The sequence below is a fragment of the Heterocephalus glaber genome, unplaced genomic scaffold (assembly GCF_053883595.1).
Source record: "Heterocephalus glaber isolate CG9 unplaced genomic scaffold, H.glaber_assembly_v1.0 deba00001442, whole genome shotgun sequence".
NCBI lineage: Eukaryota > Metazoa > Chordata > Mammalia > Rodentia > Bathyergidae > Heterocephalus > Heterocephalus glaber.
In genome coordinates this window covers 7,854,372-7,874,035 of record NW_028258296.1, presented here as the reverse complement: position 1 = coordinate 7,874,035, position 19,664 = coordinate 7,854,372, and the positions used below count along the sequence as shown (strand labels likewise).

The following is a 19,664-nucleotide window of genomic DNA, read 5'->3' as shown; positions in this document are numbered from 1 at the left end:
GAGCAAGAATTCTGTCAGCAAGGGGTGTGAGAGTCATGTGTGATACTTTTGTAGCAACAAAAGGACTTTTGACACTGAGTAGTAAAAATTTGATAGTAAGTATCCTTGTTAAAGATCATGGATGTGCATAGAATGTCTGTTTTCTTTTTTCTTGGGCTGTATTTTTTGAAAAAAGTTATTAAATAAGCAATAGGAATTTTTCTTTTCTTATAGATTAAATGTTTTATTTTAGATATTTGCCTGTCCTTTTTATTCTCCAGCCCTCACTTAACAACTTCAGGGTTACTACTGTAGCTATGATCTGAAGATACTCTACTTAACATTACGAGTGCTAAGAAAGATATGACCACAGGTCACAGATAGGACCTATAATGGGGCTGTCATCCGGGCTAGTTATCATAACAAAAGGAAGGAAAGACCCAAGAGAGGAAAGGAGGAGGAGAGGAAAGCAGGAAGAGAGGGAAGGAGCTAGGGAAAGGAAAACAAAAGAGAGGACCTAGGGTTTTGAATAGGGATAAAGATGGGTGGATTTGTCCATTAAATGAGATCTCTAAAAATCTGTTACTCCCAAATGAGGAGGGTCCACTGTATCCTGGCTCTCATTCACTCATTTAGTAATTCAAAACTATTTATTAATCTACGATGTCTTGTGTTCTTGGTTGGGCCTTCGCCTTTGCTTTGATAGACTAAAAAGATAAGCTGGTGTCTGCCTCAGTAACGGTTTTCCTGTGCTGAGAGAAACTGACAAGTAAACACAAGCAACAGTATGATATGTTCAAGGGGAGCAAAGAGTATGGGGACCCCATGAAGGCTGTGTTCAGACTACACATGACTTGCTTTGGGCAAGGGACCTACTGGACAAAGCGAAGTTTCAAGTCTGCCTAAAAAAAAAAAAAAAAATCTGTCAGAATTAGTCAAGTGCAGAAGAAGGGAATGAGAGTTTTAAGGTCTAGTGATGCACATTTGTAAAGGTCCGAAAAGACCCAAGTAAGAACTGGGTGGCACTTGTGAAAAGCAGGAAGGAGCTCAGGATGGGACCGTGGACCTGTGGACGGCACAGCAAGCCTTAGACTGCAGGACTCATGGCTGCCGGGGGGTCAGGAGCCTTGAATTTAAAAGGCTCAGCTTTCAGCTGGAAGGTGCACAAGAGGGAGACCACTTCCTGCCCACCGTAAGGGTCATGCCTGACCCCTCTATGCCGCAAGATGGGTCGACAGTTGACAAACATAACACACTTCTTCATTTTGCAAGGCACGGGAGGCCTCAGGCCAAAGGCCCAAAGACCTGGGGTGAGCTCTCCACTCTCACACTTAGGAATGAAGACGAAGCAGCAGCTATGCCAAAATACGTCCAGACACAAGGGTGGTATCTCATGCTAACAGACTGAGGCCTGCACCTGCAGATACCTCCCGGCCTCTGTGCACAGTTCCTGCTTCCTGGGTGTGTTTCGAGCCTTTTCTGACGTACAAGTCTTGTGATCAAATGAAGTAGGTTAGAGAATTAGCTTTGTGGGAAGCCCTAAGACAGAAAAGAGGGAAGCATCTTTAGTCTTTATGGCTTGCTTCAGCCTAAAGGGATTCTGGAATGCATGACCCACCTTGGGAAAAGAAAGTCTTTTGTATGGTTTGTCTTGAGACAAGGAAAGAAAGAAGAGCAGGAGAAGGTTGGAGAGAAACTTTGCTTCTGAGGCCTTCACTTTGGAGATTTGTATTCTGAACCTCAATAGCACTTAGTGACTGGCTCCACAGCACTCAGTGAGTAAGCATATGAGGTAAAGAACTTTTCGGCGTGGAATAAAGCAGCCAAATTTTTATTTTACAGGCATATTTTTCAAACAGCAGCATGGTGCATCCAGCATGCAGGCTAACAAATCATGGAACGGACAAGGGTGTATTTTGGGCAGGAAACTGTGTTGGGCTGAGTTTTGGGTTGAGTGGGAATAAGATGAGAGAAACAGAGTTTTAAAAAATGGGGCTGGTTGGATGCTTTGTGGCTGAGTGGATGTGGGAAACATGGGAAAGAAAGTAGAGAGAGGAGAGAGACAGAGGAACACCACCACCTCCCAGAGAAATGAGTCCAGGGGACCCCAGGTTTCCGTTTTAGAGAAGTGGGCTCAGGAAGATAGGGAAGATAGAAGCACCTCTGGGAAAGATGGTGATTGGGACTTTGGGCACGTTGAGTCTGATATGAACAAGTCAGCTACGTGGATGGTTTGGAGCCCACTGAGGAGGAAGGGGCCTCTCAGATACAACTCAAAAACCAGGACAAATTCAGGATCGATGAACACAAGTGGTGAAGGAGGCAGCAAAGGAGGCTCCGAGAGATAGCAAGACAATGAGAACTAATGGCCATGTGACTCTTAGGGAAGAGAATGTTTCAAGAAACAGCTACGTTCAACTAGGTCCAACGTCACAGAGAAGTCAAAACTGATGTGTCCAGTGGATCTTGCAGCTTCACTGATGGCCTTGGGAATGGCTGTTTCTAATGATCTGTGGGCACTGAGGTCAGAATATAGCAGGTCCAGAAATGTTAAGATGTATTGGAGAAGCTTGCCTGTAACTTCTGGAGCAGTATATGCAGGTAGGTGAGAATTCCACTGATTTATTTTCTCAAGGTGGCAGAAATTTGTTAAAGTGTAATGGGAAAAAGCCCCCCAAAATGGGGGGTGAAGTTGACTGTAAATGAGGAATGGGGTAGTTGAGAGAATAAAGTCTCTGCAATTCAGGATGAGAGGGCCCAAGGTGCAGATGGAGGGCTAGGTCCAGGTAGGAGGCAGGGTAGCTCTTCTCTTCAGACAAGAGTGGAGGAATGGGTGACTATGGATGCTGATGTTGAGGGTAGAAAGTGAGATTGCCCGTTGCTCCTGTGCATGTTCTATTTCTTCTATAAGGTGATTTAAGGCTGTGTGAAAGAGTCATGGTGGAGAATGAGAGTGAGCCAGCTGACTAGGGGTGAGGTATGGTTGGGGACCATGAACTGGAGGGGCCCCCGATCTGTAGATATTTACCCGGTGTCAATAGGATGCATCTGTTTCGGATCTTCCTCGGGAATGAAGGCTTCCCACAGACCAGACCCAGAAAGAGTGTCATTTGACAGGCTGCAAAGTTCCATAACTCTTTATCCTATCGAGTTAGAGACACACGGTTGATCTGTGGTGTGTACTGACTGTGGCACAGGAAGGGATCTCTTGCTTACCATGGCTGTGTTGTTCATGAACTCAATCACAGGGGCCAGGAATCTACCACCAACCCTCATAAGCGCCTGAATAAGCTAGAGTGAGCATGTTAATTGAACTAAATCTTTTCCTCAATTATAGTAGCAGGCTGTTTTCGTACTGATTGTTAAGTTCCTGTGCATATCAACTGCCTAAGGATTCAAGCTAAAACAATCATATTAAACTTCCTGGCTACATTGTGCCACTAACATTTTATCAATAAATTAGTAGCTAGGCCTCACACGCTAAATTGAATATTTCCTTCTTTAAGTGTAAAAATAGCATGATTCTTTTGGAGAATTTGGAAAACAAACAATAAATTAATAAAAGAAAGTAGAAATTGTCCTAATTCTCACTCACAGGTAACTGCTTCTATTTTTTTCTATATACACACACAGACGCTTTATTTTTAGTTGGGTAATACTGTGCAATAAACCTTTCTTTTCACTTTTTATATCCTGAACAAATGTGCACAAATTCACATTAAATAGTGATTTTAAATGGCAGCATTGGAAAATGTATACAATATTTATAGAAAGGCTTATCATAATTGAAAGTGTCCTGATATTTGCCATTTAAGTTTTTCTACTTCTCTATTTTTATGTTGATGTGAAAATTCCCTGCACACAAAACTAATCTGCATCTCGGATTCTTTTCCTTCAGCATTTACCTGGGTTCTGGGGGTGGACAGCAGCGGGACTGAGCATTTTGGGTTTAAATGAAATCGTATTTGTGAAGAAAAATACTGTCTTCTATATAAATATTTTCAAAGATAAATGTTTAAATCTTGACAGTGACATACTTTCTAGATTTTCTCTTGAAGCCCCATATATAAGGGTTGGAAATACAATAGAGGCAGCTTTCCGTTCTTGAGTTTCACCACGCTGATCGACTTGCATTCCCAGGAGCAAATACTACTATAGAGTGGACTTGCTTTTCCTCTTTCAGCCAGCATTTGAATATTTACTCAGTTACTGACATTTCATGACTGTTCTACTAGAAAAATAAACATTTGTCTCTGCATAACATATGTTATTGAGTTACACTGAGCTAAATCACCCAAAATTTATAATTTCCTCATAGTCAGGAGGAAAAATCTTATGTAGTAAGTAATGCTTCAGGAAGCTACCAGCTCCTTTACAATATTGAGCTCTGCATGTGTTGAATGAATAAGGATTCTACACTATCAAACATTTCCTTTATTGATATATGTTTTCAATACATAAAATTTTCATATATATGAAAAAGTCTGCCTTTACTTTACTTCTTAATTTATAATTGGATTTCTCACATGAAACCGTAGTATATTTAACCTCTGCATCTGACTTATTTCATTTAACATTATAGCCTAGGATCCACCCAGTTTCCTACCGAGAATTCAGACATCCTTCTCTGTAGCTGAGTATAATTTCATCGTGTATATATGCACGCCATATTTTCTTCACCCATTCATCTATCAGTACACATCTAGGAGCTTCTTCCCAGAGCTTAGCTATTGTGAATTGTGCTACTATAAACATGGGTGTGTATGGATCACTATGGTGTGATGTGTTCAACTCTTTCAGGGATACACCCAAGGGGGGGTGCAGCTGAGTCAAATAGAATTTCAGTTTTTAGGTTTTGGGGGGGAATTTGCATAGCAGTTGCACTCTTTTAAAAGGCAAATTGCAAGATTGCTTTTTTTTAAAAAACTTTCTATTAAGTTGAAATTTAAGGAAAGTAGCCACACAGATGTCTCATTCATTTCCTTGGCCTGAGATCCAGGGCTCCTCCATGAAAGTCAAAGCCTGCTGTTCTAGAAATGTCGGCAGTAGGTACTACGGCGGTGCCTGGGGCTAGGGTGGGGAGGATGTGGTATGGCGGTAGAGGTGTTCATTATTCTTATTTTAACTTTAGAAGCTGCATTGCTAGATTGAGGAGATGTGCAATAAGCATGCAATGACCTCCCCAACCCCCAAGAAAATCAATTAAGAGCCAGAGTTAGGTGACTGATCTCCAAACCAGAAGCAGACTGAGCCAGCTTTGTGAGAAGCCTTTAACTCTGGGACAGTGTTTACCTGTCTGTCTCTTCAAAAAAAAAAAAAAAATCTCCCCTGAAAAGTCTCATGAATTTGGTCTTGTTCTCATGTACTGTCCACTTTCTAACTTTGTAATTTTCCTCTCTCCTCCATTTATGCCTAAGCAAAAGATACATTTAGACATTTAAAAAAATTTTTTTAATTTTTATTTTTTGACACAGGCTGTATTTCAGGCTGGCCTTGAACTCATTATGTGGCCCAGACAGGCTGAAAACTCCCCATGATCCTCTGCTTCAGCCTCCTGGATGCTGGGGTATAGGCATGCTTCACCACCCCTGGCTTCTGGAGATTTCTTTTGAAGAAGAATTTTATCATTTGTTTATCACACTGTTTTCCTTTAGGCTTCATTTGTTTTCCAAATTAAATCCTTACCCATTTTCTTGCTTTGTCCCAGAATTCAACAGAAAAAACTGAGCCATAAAAGTCTACTCTGAGGCCATGCAGTCCAGCCCTAGTGTGGAGGATGAGTTTAGTAAATCCCAGGAAAGAAAGGACTTTCTTAAAAGTATAAACGGTGCCAGAGCCAGCAATTGAATTCAGCTGTTCTGATTTTGTTTCCATTGTTGTTTTTTTAAAAAATTAAAAATGACATAGTAATAAAGATGAAATAACAGAAGCACTAGTAATTTTTTTAAATGTTTATGAGCTGTTTATTTGCAGAGTGCTCAGATTAAATAAGGCAGAGGAAGCTTCTGGAAGAGTAGACTGGCTGCCGAGATGATTTGACAATGGGAGGACAGCGTCACACCCACACTGGAAAGGCAGCAATTTTTAAAATCCGTACAGAAGCATCTTCCCATTAGCATCCTTCAAATTATCCAATTAAGTGGTTTAAAGGACCCTGACTAGTGTCAGTGTATTATAAGCAACACATTCATCAAAGGACAGGGGGGGAATTTCCAGTAGAGCAGGTTATTTTCCTGCAGCCTAATAGAGAATTATGGAAAACAAAACATCACAGATCAAACTTGGCTTGTTAGGAAAGTTCTCCCAAAGACTCACATTAGGAACAAACTGGAAATGTGTAAACATCCCATAGCAGAGTCGACAGGCAGCTAACCGATTTTCTTCCCTATCCCACAAACTAGTTTTTCTGGGCTTCTTCAATAGATATGTGTGGTTCAATACCCAAGGCACTTTTGAACCGAAAGTGGAGTACTAAAAGTTTTTCAAATGTGTGATTTTAAATCCCACTGCAATAAAATAAAATCCAAATGCAGACTATTAAAAACATTCTCTCTGGTCAAGGTTTTGCACATTGGAAAGAACCTTATCACCAGGGAAGAAACAACAAACTCTCCCCTGAAGATGGAGCAAGCTGACTGGCAGCAGGCAGGAGAGGGTGGCTGAGGGTCACAGCTGGCTGCTGTATTCCTAGACATCCCCAACGTGGAAGCGCTCTCTTTCCAGCTGACAAGTCGTGTGGAGTGTGGGGAAGGCAGGAAGGAGAGCTGCACCTCTAGAATCGGCCTCACAACTCATTTGACAAGTTAATGTGTCACGTGGGGCTGTTCGGGAGCCATCTTGAGGGGCGCACCCACATTTGCTATAAATAAATAAGCTCTGTGCTGGTTGAGTATTCTGCTTTGTTCTTTGTCCCTTCTTCTCTTGTCCCTATTAATTGCATTAATAGCAACAATTAATTCTACCACAGATCCACATATCCATGCCAGAGGTTTTCTCTCAAAGTCTGAACAGCCTAAAAATTATTTGCAAAAACATCCACAAAAATTGCCGTCGCTGTTTAGCTCTTCATGTGCAGGGAAGTCAACAGCTAGATGCTCATTTGCGCTTTTTGTTCACAATCAGATGGGAATTTGGAGCCCTGGGTCCATTTCGAAATGGCAGACTCATGCTCATTGCTCCCACTCCAATTGTCTTCCCATTGTGCACCTCGTGATTTCTGGGAAAAGCTAGTGTCTCTATTCAGGTGCCAGCTATTGCTTACAGAGCTCGGCTGCATAATTTCATAATCATGGCATTGTCAATAGGGAATTAGGGTACTAAACAATGTAAGGCAAATGAAACCTACATTAGCTTCATGAAATTAACTTTAAATTATTAGCCTCATAGAAATTAGTTTTAAAATAACTGAAATCTCATTTTATTAAGTAATTTTGTAAATTTTCCTGACCATAAAAGTTAGAGAAATTTAATACTTCATTTTATAATAGGAAGTGAAAATAACAATTTTCATGAGTTTTTAAATAATTCTATGGCAGGGCCAGAATGCTTCCGAAGACAGCAAGTATTGGACAAAGTAAGGGGCTAAGAGAGCTAGACTAAAATTTTTCAACAGTTTATAGAAAGAGGGAAAATGGGTTAATGAGCATATTTCTGTGATAAAGGTGACTGAGTTGAAAATAGTAATTTTGTACCTTTCAGTAATTTAGTAATTACCTTTTTTTTTTTTGGTACTGGGGATCAAACTTGGGTCCTTGCACTTGTGCAGCAGGTGGTGAAACCACTGAGCTAAATCCCTGGCCCCAGTAATTACCTTTTAGTAATTTTGTACCTTGAAATCTAACTGGATGCCACTTTTTGCATGTTGTCAATTTAGAAACTGAGGTAACGTAAATAAGAGTTAGAATGAAAAATTTACGTTGACTTCATTTATACTTTTCAAAAATGCTTTCCCCCAAAAGTGAAGAGTTGTATTAATTTTCTACCATTGCTCTGACAAATTACCATGAACTTAGAGGGTTCAACACCATACAAGTTTCTGTTATAGTTCTGTACGTTAGAAGTGTGTCCTGGGGCCCCCTGGACTGAAATTCAGGTGTTCACAAGGCTGTATTCCTTTATGGAGGTTTTAAGGAAAACTTACCTTGCCTTTTTCAGTTGCAGAAGAGACTGCCTACATTCCTTAATCCTGGCTTCCTAGGACTTTGACGCTGGTAATGTGACGTTTCTCTGCCCGCTCTCCCACAACCTGCCTCTCTCACCGCAGCTGGGAGACGCTCTCTGATTTTAAGGGCCCGTATAATTACACTGGACTCACACAGGTAACCCAAGACAATCTCCCCATCACATGGTGCTTGCCTTCTGTCATACGCAGTCGTTTTACCACATGTGCTCCTTATTCAAAGGTTCAGGGAGTGAAAAATGACTGCTTTTGTGAGGGCCATTATTCTGCTCATTTGCCTGTGCAGTGGTGGACAGTATTACTGCACAGGACCAGAGTCAGCATCCAAAGATATTAATGGAAATAAATTTAAATAAACTTGCTATAAAGTAGTATTAATTAATGAAAAGGAAACCATCCACTTTCTTTAAGTAAAGATATTTTCTTAGATCATTTGAAATGCTCTTGTGTATATAAAAATTTTAAATTAATTTAGTGACTAATGTTCAGTAATAAATTATTGTTTAATAGGAATTATTTCATACTTTCTACAAGTCTATATATTTTACGTAATTATAAAAACAATAAAACTTTATATATAATTTATTTAATATTCATTTGTTTTCATTTAATTCTTGTATAAACTATTATGTGAATTAGTTGGACTTTATTAAGCTTTACATCTGATGTTAGAGATGTATGTGTTTATAGGTTGTTTACTAGGATAGATAATGTTTCTAAAAATTAGCATGCTTTTATTGAATAAAAATTCCTTGGAATAACTCCCACAAATTAAAATAGAGTCAGAATATGTGGCTGTCTACTGGCTGCCTGCTGATCCCTCTCTTCTTATTTGTTTAGAGGACAATAATTTCATCTGCATATTCAGGGGAAATCTGGTCCAGGACCATGGATCATACCCAGAGCATGAATTTGTTTTATAAGCCAAGCCTGGAAGTCCTCATCCCCTTTCAATCCCCAGTTTAGAATTATCTGTGATTCAATGAGAAGGAAGGACCATGGCTGGAGGCCAGTGTCTACATATAGCCTTATAAGAATTTTGATGTCATTTTTCCTCTCACTCTCTCTCCTCCCCCCTTCTGTCTAATTAGCTGCCCACCTGCATCTTTTCTATGTACTTGTGTTTTCAAGATAAAATTGAGATTATGTAAGCAGAACTGGCAGTGCTAGAAATCCCATGACCCAGCTCTCTCTTCCTGTTGATTTATCAATACTGAGACCAATAGTTCTCAACTAGGTGGAAAAAGACTCAGGACATGGGGAGTTCAAAGAATCAACTATTTACTAGCATCAAGCAAATATAGCTAATTATATTTTTAATCTCACAGTAGGGGTGAAGAATACAAACTGATCAAACTCCATGGTTATTCTTTTTCCCAGAGCAAATAGATATATAAATACTTTCTTCTTTGCTTGTAGTCGAGTTGTAGTACCTTGGGGCTAGGTACTGGTCTTATGTCCATGTTAACTCTTAGGGGCCACTATTTTTTCCTTCATTCCTCGTTTTTGAAGGACATTATGTTGCTGCCTGTTAATATCATCCTTCCACAGACGACAGAAAAGACTGGTGAGGTCTCAAAAGACACAGAATTCTCAAGAGTAGAAATGGATACTAGGATTGAAAGTATTCCAAGGGCAGAGAATAGAAGTAAAAGCCAAGAAATAGGAAAGAATAAAGGGATATTCTACATCAGTGAGACATAGCTAGAATTTAGTCTGTGCAGGCTAGTTAACAAGAGGTAAGACTAGCTTGAAGTAGAATGTAGAAATCCTTAAATACTGAAGTTAAATTTTTATTTGGTAGACAATGGGAAGATACTGATATTTTGATAGTGGAGAGGATTTGATTGGAGCTTGGATTTAGAAAGCTGAATCTGTGATGGGATAGCATCTATATGTCTTGTCTTACTTAGTCTGCTTCAGTTTCTGCAAAAGTGGAATACTACAGACTGAGGAGTTAAAAAGCATTTATTTCTTATTGTCCTGAAGTCTGGGAAGTCCAAGATCAAGAAGCTGGCTGATTTGGGTCCAGACAAAAGCCCTTTAACTCACTTGCAGATAGCTGTCTTCTGGCTGTGTCCACACGGACCAGAGGGACAGAGCCCTGGTATTTTTCCCCCTTCTGGTAAGGATCCTAATCCTATCACGATGATGCTACTTGCGTGACCCCATTCCTGCCTCAGAGCCCCAGTACCCATCACCATCCTATTAAGGAGCAGGTCTTCAAGCTATGAATTCTGAGAGAGCACAAGCATTCATTCCATAGCATGCACCACCTGGATGTCTGTTACTGCTATAATTCAGATCTAAAAGAGGGTTTGAAATCAGGGAGAATGCATCAAGACAAAAAGGCGGTGCAGAGGAGGAGGCAAAGGAGTAATTCAACAGTGACCTTGATCTATTGAACTAGAGGTGTGCGATTTCATTGTGTGTGGTTGAGGATGTGTTGAGTGCTCCAGAATGTTGAATTCAGTTTGGAATATGTGGGCAGGTCAACCACAGAAAGTGTGTGCCCCAGGGAGAGGTCGGGATCCCTAGAAATGTACTGTAGGCATCAAAATGCAGCCACATATTTAATCTTGTTCTCTATGGCCACGCTTTGAACAAGCAAAAAGAAACAAGTGACATTAATTTTAATAATATGTTGTATTGAACACAATATCAGGATTAATGATCACACATAGTATAGCTTCCACATTGCAAGAGCTCAATAGCAGTGTAGGCCTAGCAAGGTGGATTAAGTAGATGGTTATAAAAAAAAGCACTTCTTTTCTTTACCAAACGCATGTTTGGGCTGTTCCTGCTTTTTTACTGTGATGAACAACACTGTTAGGAACAGTCACACACACACTCCTGGGGCAGAGAGACCTGTGGCACATTCCTAGGAGCTGTCCTGCTGGGAGGAAGCAAGTGAAGTAGCGTCCAGCTGCGTAATGCGTTGGTTGCTTCAGTTCACACGCCCAGCGTACCGTGGAAGAACCTCATGGCTCCACAAGCTCAGTGACATTTGACACAGTCACATTTCTTCACTTGGGCCTTCACTTGGGCTTATTTTGTCATAGTTCACATTTTTCTGATGATTAATGAATTTGAACATCTTTTTATATCCATATAAACCTTCACTTTTTCTCTTGTGGGAAAACAAAATCACATTCACTCATGAATATTTATCAACTCAAATATAAATATACTTACATATCTTATATTCATAATATATTTCTTCAAATATAAATATACGTAGTGAGCACCTACTAACTCCTAAATTTGGTCTAGTCACTGAAAATACATCAGTGGGAGAACAGTAGTCCCAAATCCATGCCATCATGGAGTTTACATTCTCGTCCATGGAGGGAGACCAAAAACATTTAAAAAAGGAAAATGCCATATGCCTTATGGTATGAGTGAACTTAGATTTGAGTTTAGCTCAGCCATTTTATATCATTAACTCTTGGTGTCTGCAACTGTAAAAAGGACATAGTAATAGCATCTATCTTACATTGTTTTTTAAATACATATGAAAGACTTGACATGTTGCTTGGCAAATTAAAGATGCTGAAGATACTAATAACAACATTGACATGGTAATTGTTTTCTCCTATCTTGCTGCTTCTCTTTCTTTAGTGATTTCTTGTAGTTAGAAATACTGAAGTTTAAGTTCAACTGTGCTCTGATTATTGTTGAACAGTTGGCTCTCCTTTGAGTCTTGATCTACTGGTGTTTTTAGCAGCAAGGAAGATGGATTTGGTTAATTGCAAGATGTGCTATTTTCAAGCTTCTTAAATCCCAAGGACCAAGAGCTGAAAACATGCACATTTTTTTAGAAGGCTACATCATGTCAAACAACGAAAAAAAATGTGGGAAAATCCATAGGCATGTCTTCTTTAATTCGGGACTGTTTCCTGTGATTGTAAATGTTACTGGAATTAATCATCTCAATTTAACAACTGACTTACTGAAAACCCAGTACTGTACAGAGGAGATGTCCATGACTGTACTGATCTTTGGAAAATTATTTGTTCTTCTTTCTTAGATAATGATGTTGAGAATGATCTTCAATCAGACATCAGTTGAGCACTGCAAGACACAGACGGAAAAGCAGAAAGAATGCCATTTCTTCTTAATAGCTGTTCGTCTGGCTTCACTGAACCAGATCTTGGATCCCTGGGTTTATCTGCTGCTAAGAAAGATCCTTCTTCGAAAGTTCTGCCAGGTAGCCAATGCTGTCTCCAGCTGCTCTAATGATGGACGGAAAGGGCAGCCCATTTCATTGTCTAATGAAATAATCCAGACAGGAGCATGAAAGAGAACACTTTTCCAACTTGCATGTTCACAACTTTTGACAACAAGTATTTCCAAGCCTTGTGAATGGAGGCATCTTTGGCATGCCATTGTTTATGCGCTGAAATGGAATTTTTGATAGAAAGCTAAATGGTCTGAGAAGCATAGATAATCCCTTATTTGCCAAAAGTACTGAAACATAAACAAAGAAAAATATATTAATAACAGTCTGGTGTTTCTGGGTCTCTGCCATTTGCAGCTGGATATGTGATTATTTATGTGATGAAAACATTATTATAAATGATCTTGGCCTATTGGGGAGATAAGAACAGTTCATATTCCAATATACTGAGTGCCTGGGGCATTTAAGCGCATCTATCATTGAAGACAAGGGGATAGTGGTTTGTTTTTGTTCAAGGATGTTGGTGTTCTGTGTTCTCTTTCATTCTCTCTCACTCATCCTCTGTCTCTTAGTCCCACTTGTCTTTTCTAAAAAACAGTTTAGATTGAAAAAAATGTATCCACAACATGCATTAACATTAATGTTATTTAAATATTGCTCAGTATATCAAATTAGCTCCTTATGACGTTTGGGTTTTGGTTGGGTTGGTATCTGAATAAGAGCCTTATCCAAAGAAGAGCCAATTCCATTTGTGGTAAATGTGGTAGAGTTTGTGGAAACCTCAAATTGCTAACTATTCTTTCTTCTGAATACATTTTGCATTCCTATAATGCTGGAGAAGCCTCACAAAACTGCTCTATGGGAGTCAGGGAAGCACTTTTTCAGCGTGTTATTTTAGGGACCAATATGAACCCTAAATATTAGTACTCTTTCTCTTATTTTTTCCACCAGAAGAATTCTCCATGCTTTGAGGTCTTTAAATACCAACACTGATTCTAAAACAAATAAATATTTAGAAAGTTCAGTAGGGACATTCCATAGTTTGTTCTATTTATAAGATAAGAAAATTAATGACATTGACCTCTCACAGCTTTTTTCTCTGACCTCCCCTCAAAGTAGCTCTATCTAAATATTTATTATTCATTTCTCCCCTGAATACAAACCCTAATAGCTAGGCTTAACATCTCAGCGGCACAAATAAATCACCATACTAAGTTTTGGGAATTGCACTTTAAAAAAACAAAGGTCCTCAACAAATACAGCAATCTTTTAAGCTAAGTCACCATGAAACACTTGTCATAGTCCTTGGTATATTGCCTTTATAAACTCATTCACATTTTCTTGTGAAGATTTTAATTTATAGTGTATTTAATTGATTCCTAGGGTTTTTTTCACAGCTTAAGATTTATTTATACTTCTTATATCAATGGCATTTTGTGTGTGTGTGTGTGTGTGTGTTTAATAAGCTCTCGGGGAAGAATTACTTTTAACATGAAAAATATATCTATCAGATTAATATGTACACCAGTCTCAGTCAATCAGGAATATTCAGTTTAAATGACCATGTCGACTTGAGCTAGAAAACAAAATAGGCCGAGAGTGTTCATGTAATGCAGGATGGCTCCATTCATCCAGGTTTTAGGAAAAATGAGAAAAAAAATCTATATTAAGACACCATCATAAAATCTCTCTCTGCCATAGAATTTAGTTAACTCATTGGTCATTTTGGGGGATATAAGAAAAGAAATCTACTTTTTTTTTCAGGAAAAAAGTGCACTTAAGTGACCTTATACTAAAAATGATTTCCCTCAGTGTGGTCCTCTGGCCAGATAGACAAAGCTGCAGCATGGGCTTGAGTGATGTGAGTAAAATTGAGTTGCTCCTTCAGCACCTAGTGTAATATCTGGGCTATAGAAACTGCCCACTAAACATTTGTTCAGTGAATGAATGAATCAAAGGCTGCCAAAACTGTGTGCTCAGGGGTGAGGTATGTGCCATACAGTTGAAGAAATTCATGCCATAACAGCCCATTAGATTGATAAAGTAAGTGATTTCTGCTTATATAATTATGGAGATACAAATTTATCTTCAAAGCTGTAGTACCATGCCCTTGCACAACAAAGTGCTTTATTTGCATTAATAATTTAGGAGACATATTTCCGACTGTTGAAAGAATATAATTTTTAATTATACCAAAAATACAGAAAGACAAAAGAGCCTGAAATGTAGCTATGAAATAAATTCCTGCCCAGAAGGACAAATTATATGAATAGCACATAGCTTTTGTTTTGCAGGGAGCCATTTGTTAGTCTAGGGAAAACCTGATAAGACATAAAAATTCACAATGATTCAGCCTCTGATGATAGCTGAGGTTGGATTTCACAAATGTTGTACAGGTGCTCTTCATATTGCTAGAAAGTAGACATTCGCAGTCAATCTAGAAGGTCCCGCCTGTTTCTGCGTTTAAATTTATTGGCCATTAAATCCGCTTTTATATACTTAGCATAACCACCCCAGCAGTTTATCTGAGCAGGAAAAGAAATTGTATGCATAAATTGTGACTTTTTGAAGTTCAGCACATTGGTTTAAAAAATCAGAGGCCTAGAAACCCACCTGGAAAGAAGCAAGAGGGTGGAATGTAGAAATACATAAAATCAGCACGTGTGTGTGACTTTTCAAACAATACATTTATATACTACGCTGTGTCATAGAACAGAATGGTGATGTGTCAATTAAGAATCGTTTACTTTTCAATAAAATAAGTACGGTGAATGTTTTAAAAATATTTTTCAGTTGAAGAAACAAAATGTGTTGTTTCAAAATTTACCAAATTTATCTAATGTATACTAAGATATTTTAAGTAAATCCATTTAATCACACCATATTTAAACTACCCCGAAATAAAAGATGTGTATATATTCCTACTTAATGGCCCTTTATTTTATAAAAGATCTCCTGAACATATTATAGAAAAAAATTTAGACAACTTAATATAAGTTAACTGTGAAAAATCCCCTGGCCACACTGACATTGCATAACAGACAAACAAAAAACTGTGACAAACAGTATTCTAAGAAGGTGATCGCTCCGTGACAGCATTCTAGTATTAGATTTTCAAATGGATTAGGCTCTTTATTTATTCAGTGCTCTTCATATTCTTATTGGTTTTTCACCCCAAATTAGTCACCAGCCTTCATAGCCTTCTCCACATCGACAATCATTTAATGCTTCTTTTGAATTGGGATCAAATTAGAACCAGAAAATAGAAAAAAAGAACTTGATCTTTGAAATTTTTGGCACATATATAGCCTACTTACTTTCATAAATTAACCCCCAAAGATTGTCTTGAAGTAGAAAAGAGCTGAGTGAGAACATAGTGAGACAACAGAGTATTTGTTACTTATAAATACATCGGAAGCTTAATTAAAATTTATTTTATCCATTAAAAACTTTAGAAGATCCACCATGGCAGATTTTCACAAATCTTTATTGCTTGTTTTGTGCTTTTATATGGTTCAAAATCTGTAAAAATTGAGGTCTAAATAAATGTATAGAATTATGCAACTGTGACTAAGTCCATTAAACATTTTCTGAATTGCAATTCAGTGCTGATTAAAGGTGAGATATGTCTGTGATGATTCAGAACATATGTTATGATATAGTGCCTTGCAAAATTGAAAAGTCAACCTAACTTCACATCCAGATTTGTTAAAATACTGACATAAATCCAGTGTTACAAAGAAATTAACAGGTGGAGATTACACAGGGAACATGAATTAGAGTACTAGGGAAAATACTTTATTTTACATATTCTGTTTTATAATTCCTGAAATGAAAATTCTATTATAATTTATACAAGTTGAATTATATGCCACTACATCATACCATAAGCAGAATACTTTGATTCTTTAGAAATATAATTCAATTAAATATATCCTATTCATTTGTCATAGTTCCTTTATTGAGAATGAAAATTATTTTATTTTCAGAAACTTTGCATCAGTCTGTTGCAGCCCAAATGCCTGCTGGATTTTATATTTCTTCATTAGGAACTAGTTTGTCTCCCCAAATCCTTTTCTTCAAACTTGCTTACCCATTCTCTCACAGAGAGGAAGTAATGGGCATATTTACTTTTGGTGAGGCTGGGATTATATTAAGAGGAGAATAGCCTTGCATTTCTTTTTTTTTTTCATTAAGTTTATTGGTACATTTTAGGTATAAAATACAGTTACATTCATGATTGGGATGTTGCACCTTTACATGATGTATCTTGGTTCTTATTTTTTCCCTAGCCTTGCATTTCTAATATGCCAGCACCCTAATAGGCAAAAATATCAGAATCTGTTTGTGGTAGATCTGCTTTATGGAACAAGTTTATTATGGGAGCAAAGAAAGAGAGATTTGCATCAGGAGCACTTCAGCCTTTTCATGGTTTCTGAGTAGGTTGGAGATGCTCTCACAACTGCAATTATGCTCAAATGTGCAGTTCTAAATTCTGTCATGAAATTCTATCAAATTAAACTACTTGATCCTACATTTAAAGAAAGTCAGACACCTGGCCCAAATCTAGCTGATCATGAATCTTTAATGGTAATTTGAAAATGGTGCCCTGATATAGTTTTCAGTTTCTGAGGCAGTCAAAGCTGTATTGTCAGGCAAGGGAAACCATGAGTGACTTACTGATATATTTCAATACTCTTGCTACTTTTGAAAAGATGGTCTTCTGGGTAGGCATGGGGGTGGGGCAGAGAACATACAGATAAAAGGAAAACACTATCCACTTCCAAACTGTCAAAATTCTGCATCCTTTAAGGTCAAACCCAGAAGCAAAGAAAGGAAGCCATGTTTATCTTTGCATATTTGCACATGTAGGGCAAAATGGGGTGTGGCTAGGGCTTTTTTCTATAAAAGAAAGTGATATGGTCATTCAGGTAAATTGTTGACTGCTAAATTCTCTCCTTGAGAGAGGGGAGAGAGAGAGAGAGAGAGAGAGAGATTTTACCTGTTCTCTCTGCCTTTGCCAGTTTTTTATACAAATAGCTTAGGTTGTTTAAGCAAATTAAAAATAAGCATTGATTATCTTGATCTGTTCAACACACAAATGTAAGTAGTATTTACGCTGTGTGCCTGAAGAACTGAAATCATGGGCACTTAGCCCCACGGTGTGGACAGTACGAGGTTCTCCACCTCTCCTCTTCAACCTCCCACTCCTACACTTAGCTAAGTGGCAGGTATGTTTTGTCACCTCCATGTAAAATGTTTTGGGTAGTTACTTTCAGTATATTTAAACATATGTCCTAGTGTATTTTAAAAAGTGATCTTCAAAACTGTATAGACAAAGAATAAAAGAGACTATGAAAAGTACATTAGAATTTTAATGGCATTCAAATCATAGCTAGTCTGTGTATTTGATAAATGTACATTATTTCTGTTGTGTTTGTCAATGGAAAATAAAATTGAATGTTCTGAAATGTTCCTGTCTGGTTTTCCTGATGTCAACTCGTGTCAGGAATATTTTACTTACCATTGTATTGAGTATTTTGCTGAAATCCTAGTCAGCATGCTTTGTCAAATAAAAGCATAGTATAATGCAACAGCCCCATGCTGTCTGGAACAATTAGATTGTATTGTTTTATATTTCATAATCATGTATAGAAGAAATTATTACTGATCTGCTCTAAATCTGAGAGATACTCCTTTGCCATTTTCAGCATGATGTTTTTTCACGTAAATCCCCAGATTATTGTTTTTAACACAAAAGCACACTTATGAGCTATTCTAAACTTAATGATAAACTCTGGGCTGCTCCCACTATTCTGTTTGTGTTATTCAGGTCAGTTTTCTCCCTTCATTGGTGACTGGAGAATTTATATTGCACATAGACTGCAATTCAAGCTCATTAAAGGTAGCACATTGAGATTGCCCTCTTTCCTCTTAAAAAAAAGGCATCTAGGGAGAGGTGGGTTCCTGGTTCTTCCCACAGTGGGGTTCTAAAGTCTCAGACCAGATCTTACCATCTTTGTAGTCTTTATTATATAACCTTTCAGCAAAAGTCATTGTAGGTATTCTGAGTATGGCTGAACCCAAATTTCCACCAACGTGGTGGTTAACTTCCCGATCAAAAATGAGACCATCTCCATTTTCTGTCTTCAGAGAACATGGGCCATCGCTTGTGGATAACAGTCTTGAGTAAATCCAGTCTGGATGCTGAATGTGGAGAATCCAAACCCGTTTCCCAGGCTTGTTCTATCCTAATACAGGGCAACCTCTGGTAGGTGTTAAGACACAAGGATTCAGAAAAAACCCAAGCTTTCAACACGTTTATGACTTGCTTTGAGCTACAATTAGAGTAAGCATATGGGACTATGAAGGCAGTGGGGTATTTGACCCTAAAGTAGGAGACGGTCTCCCGCACAAGGTGATATTTGATCTGCATTTTAGAGAACAGAGAAGAAGGGTATTTTAGGAACTTTTCACTGCACTTGGGACAAAGCCTTATCATTTCCAAGGCATTCAAATAAAGTAACTTCTCGGGACCCTGTGAGAAGCATAGGTCTAAGGAGAGCATTTCCATAACCTCTCGGGGTGGGTGAAAGCGGCATGGCCTTAGGACAGGACTCTCGGCCCCTTGGGTGCACAGGGCCAGATAATTCTTCGTTGCAGAGGACATCCTATGTATTGTGGGCTGTTTAGCAGCATCTCCTCACTCGATGCCAGTAATAAATCCATAATTGTGATGATAAAACTGTCCCCAGACAATACTAAATATACCATGGAGGACTTGTTTGGCCCCAGTTGGACCTTCTGCTTTAGGGCAAGGTCCCTGGCCATTGAGTCAGTGCTCTGTACCAGAGGGTTTCAGGACAAGGCCATCTTTGGTGGGGCCTTGCTCCCGGCAGGCACTGTTGTGGCATCTCCTGAAGCACAGGCACCAGAATACCCGTTTGTGTCTGACCACACAGAAATGCAGTGTTACCACTACAGCAATGCCTGAGTTACCACCAACCCGGATCGGCTTCCATAATCACATAGACCTATTCACAGACAAAGAGCTACAATTTCCTAGCAAGGATCATCTTTCCATTGATGTCTCAGATCCCCTAAGGGGCCATAGGGTTGTATGTCTTAAAGGGTTGTCTTAAGTGAGTCTCTTTCTCCCAGGGCTCATAAAAGCTCTCATATAATTCTCTGTAATTAAATGCACATTTCTGGACAGGTGACTGAATGGGTGAAAACTAGTTTACCAAACTCTTTCTTTAATGGGAGTTTTGCCTATTAGGTCTATGTGACAGAGCTGGAGAAGCTTTCTGTCACCTAAAAGTTGAT

The 19,664-nt window shown here is 38.6% G+C and overlaps 1 protein-coding gene across 7 annotated transcripts in view; it reads left to right on the top strand.

Annotated features, from left to right (window-relative positions):
• Ptger3 (prostaglandin E receptor 3) overlaps positions 1-19,664 on the top strand; it is a 169,923-nt gene that overhangs the window by 19,818 nt on the left and 130,441 nt on the right. For 5 of the 7 annotated variants that reach the window (XM_004841450.4, XM_004841448.4, XM_021255542.2 and 2 more), the window contains exon 2: positions 12,189-12,368. In XM_004841450.4, coding sequence (XP_004841507.1) covers positions 12,189-12,368 — 180 coding nt within the window. Of the gene's footprint in view, positions 1-8,133; positions 8,298-12,188; positions 17,814-19,664 lie in introns of those variants that run through there. The other 2 variants (XR_002393671.2, XM_087212905.1) reach the window with 2 other exon arrangements.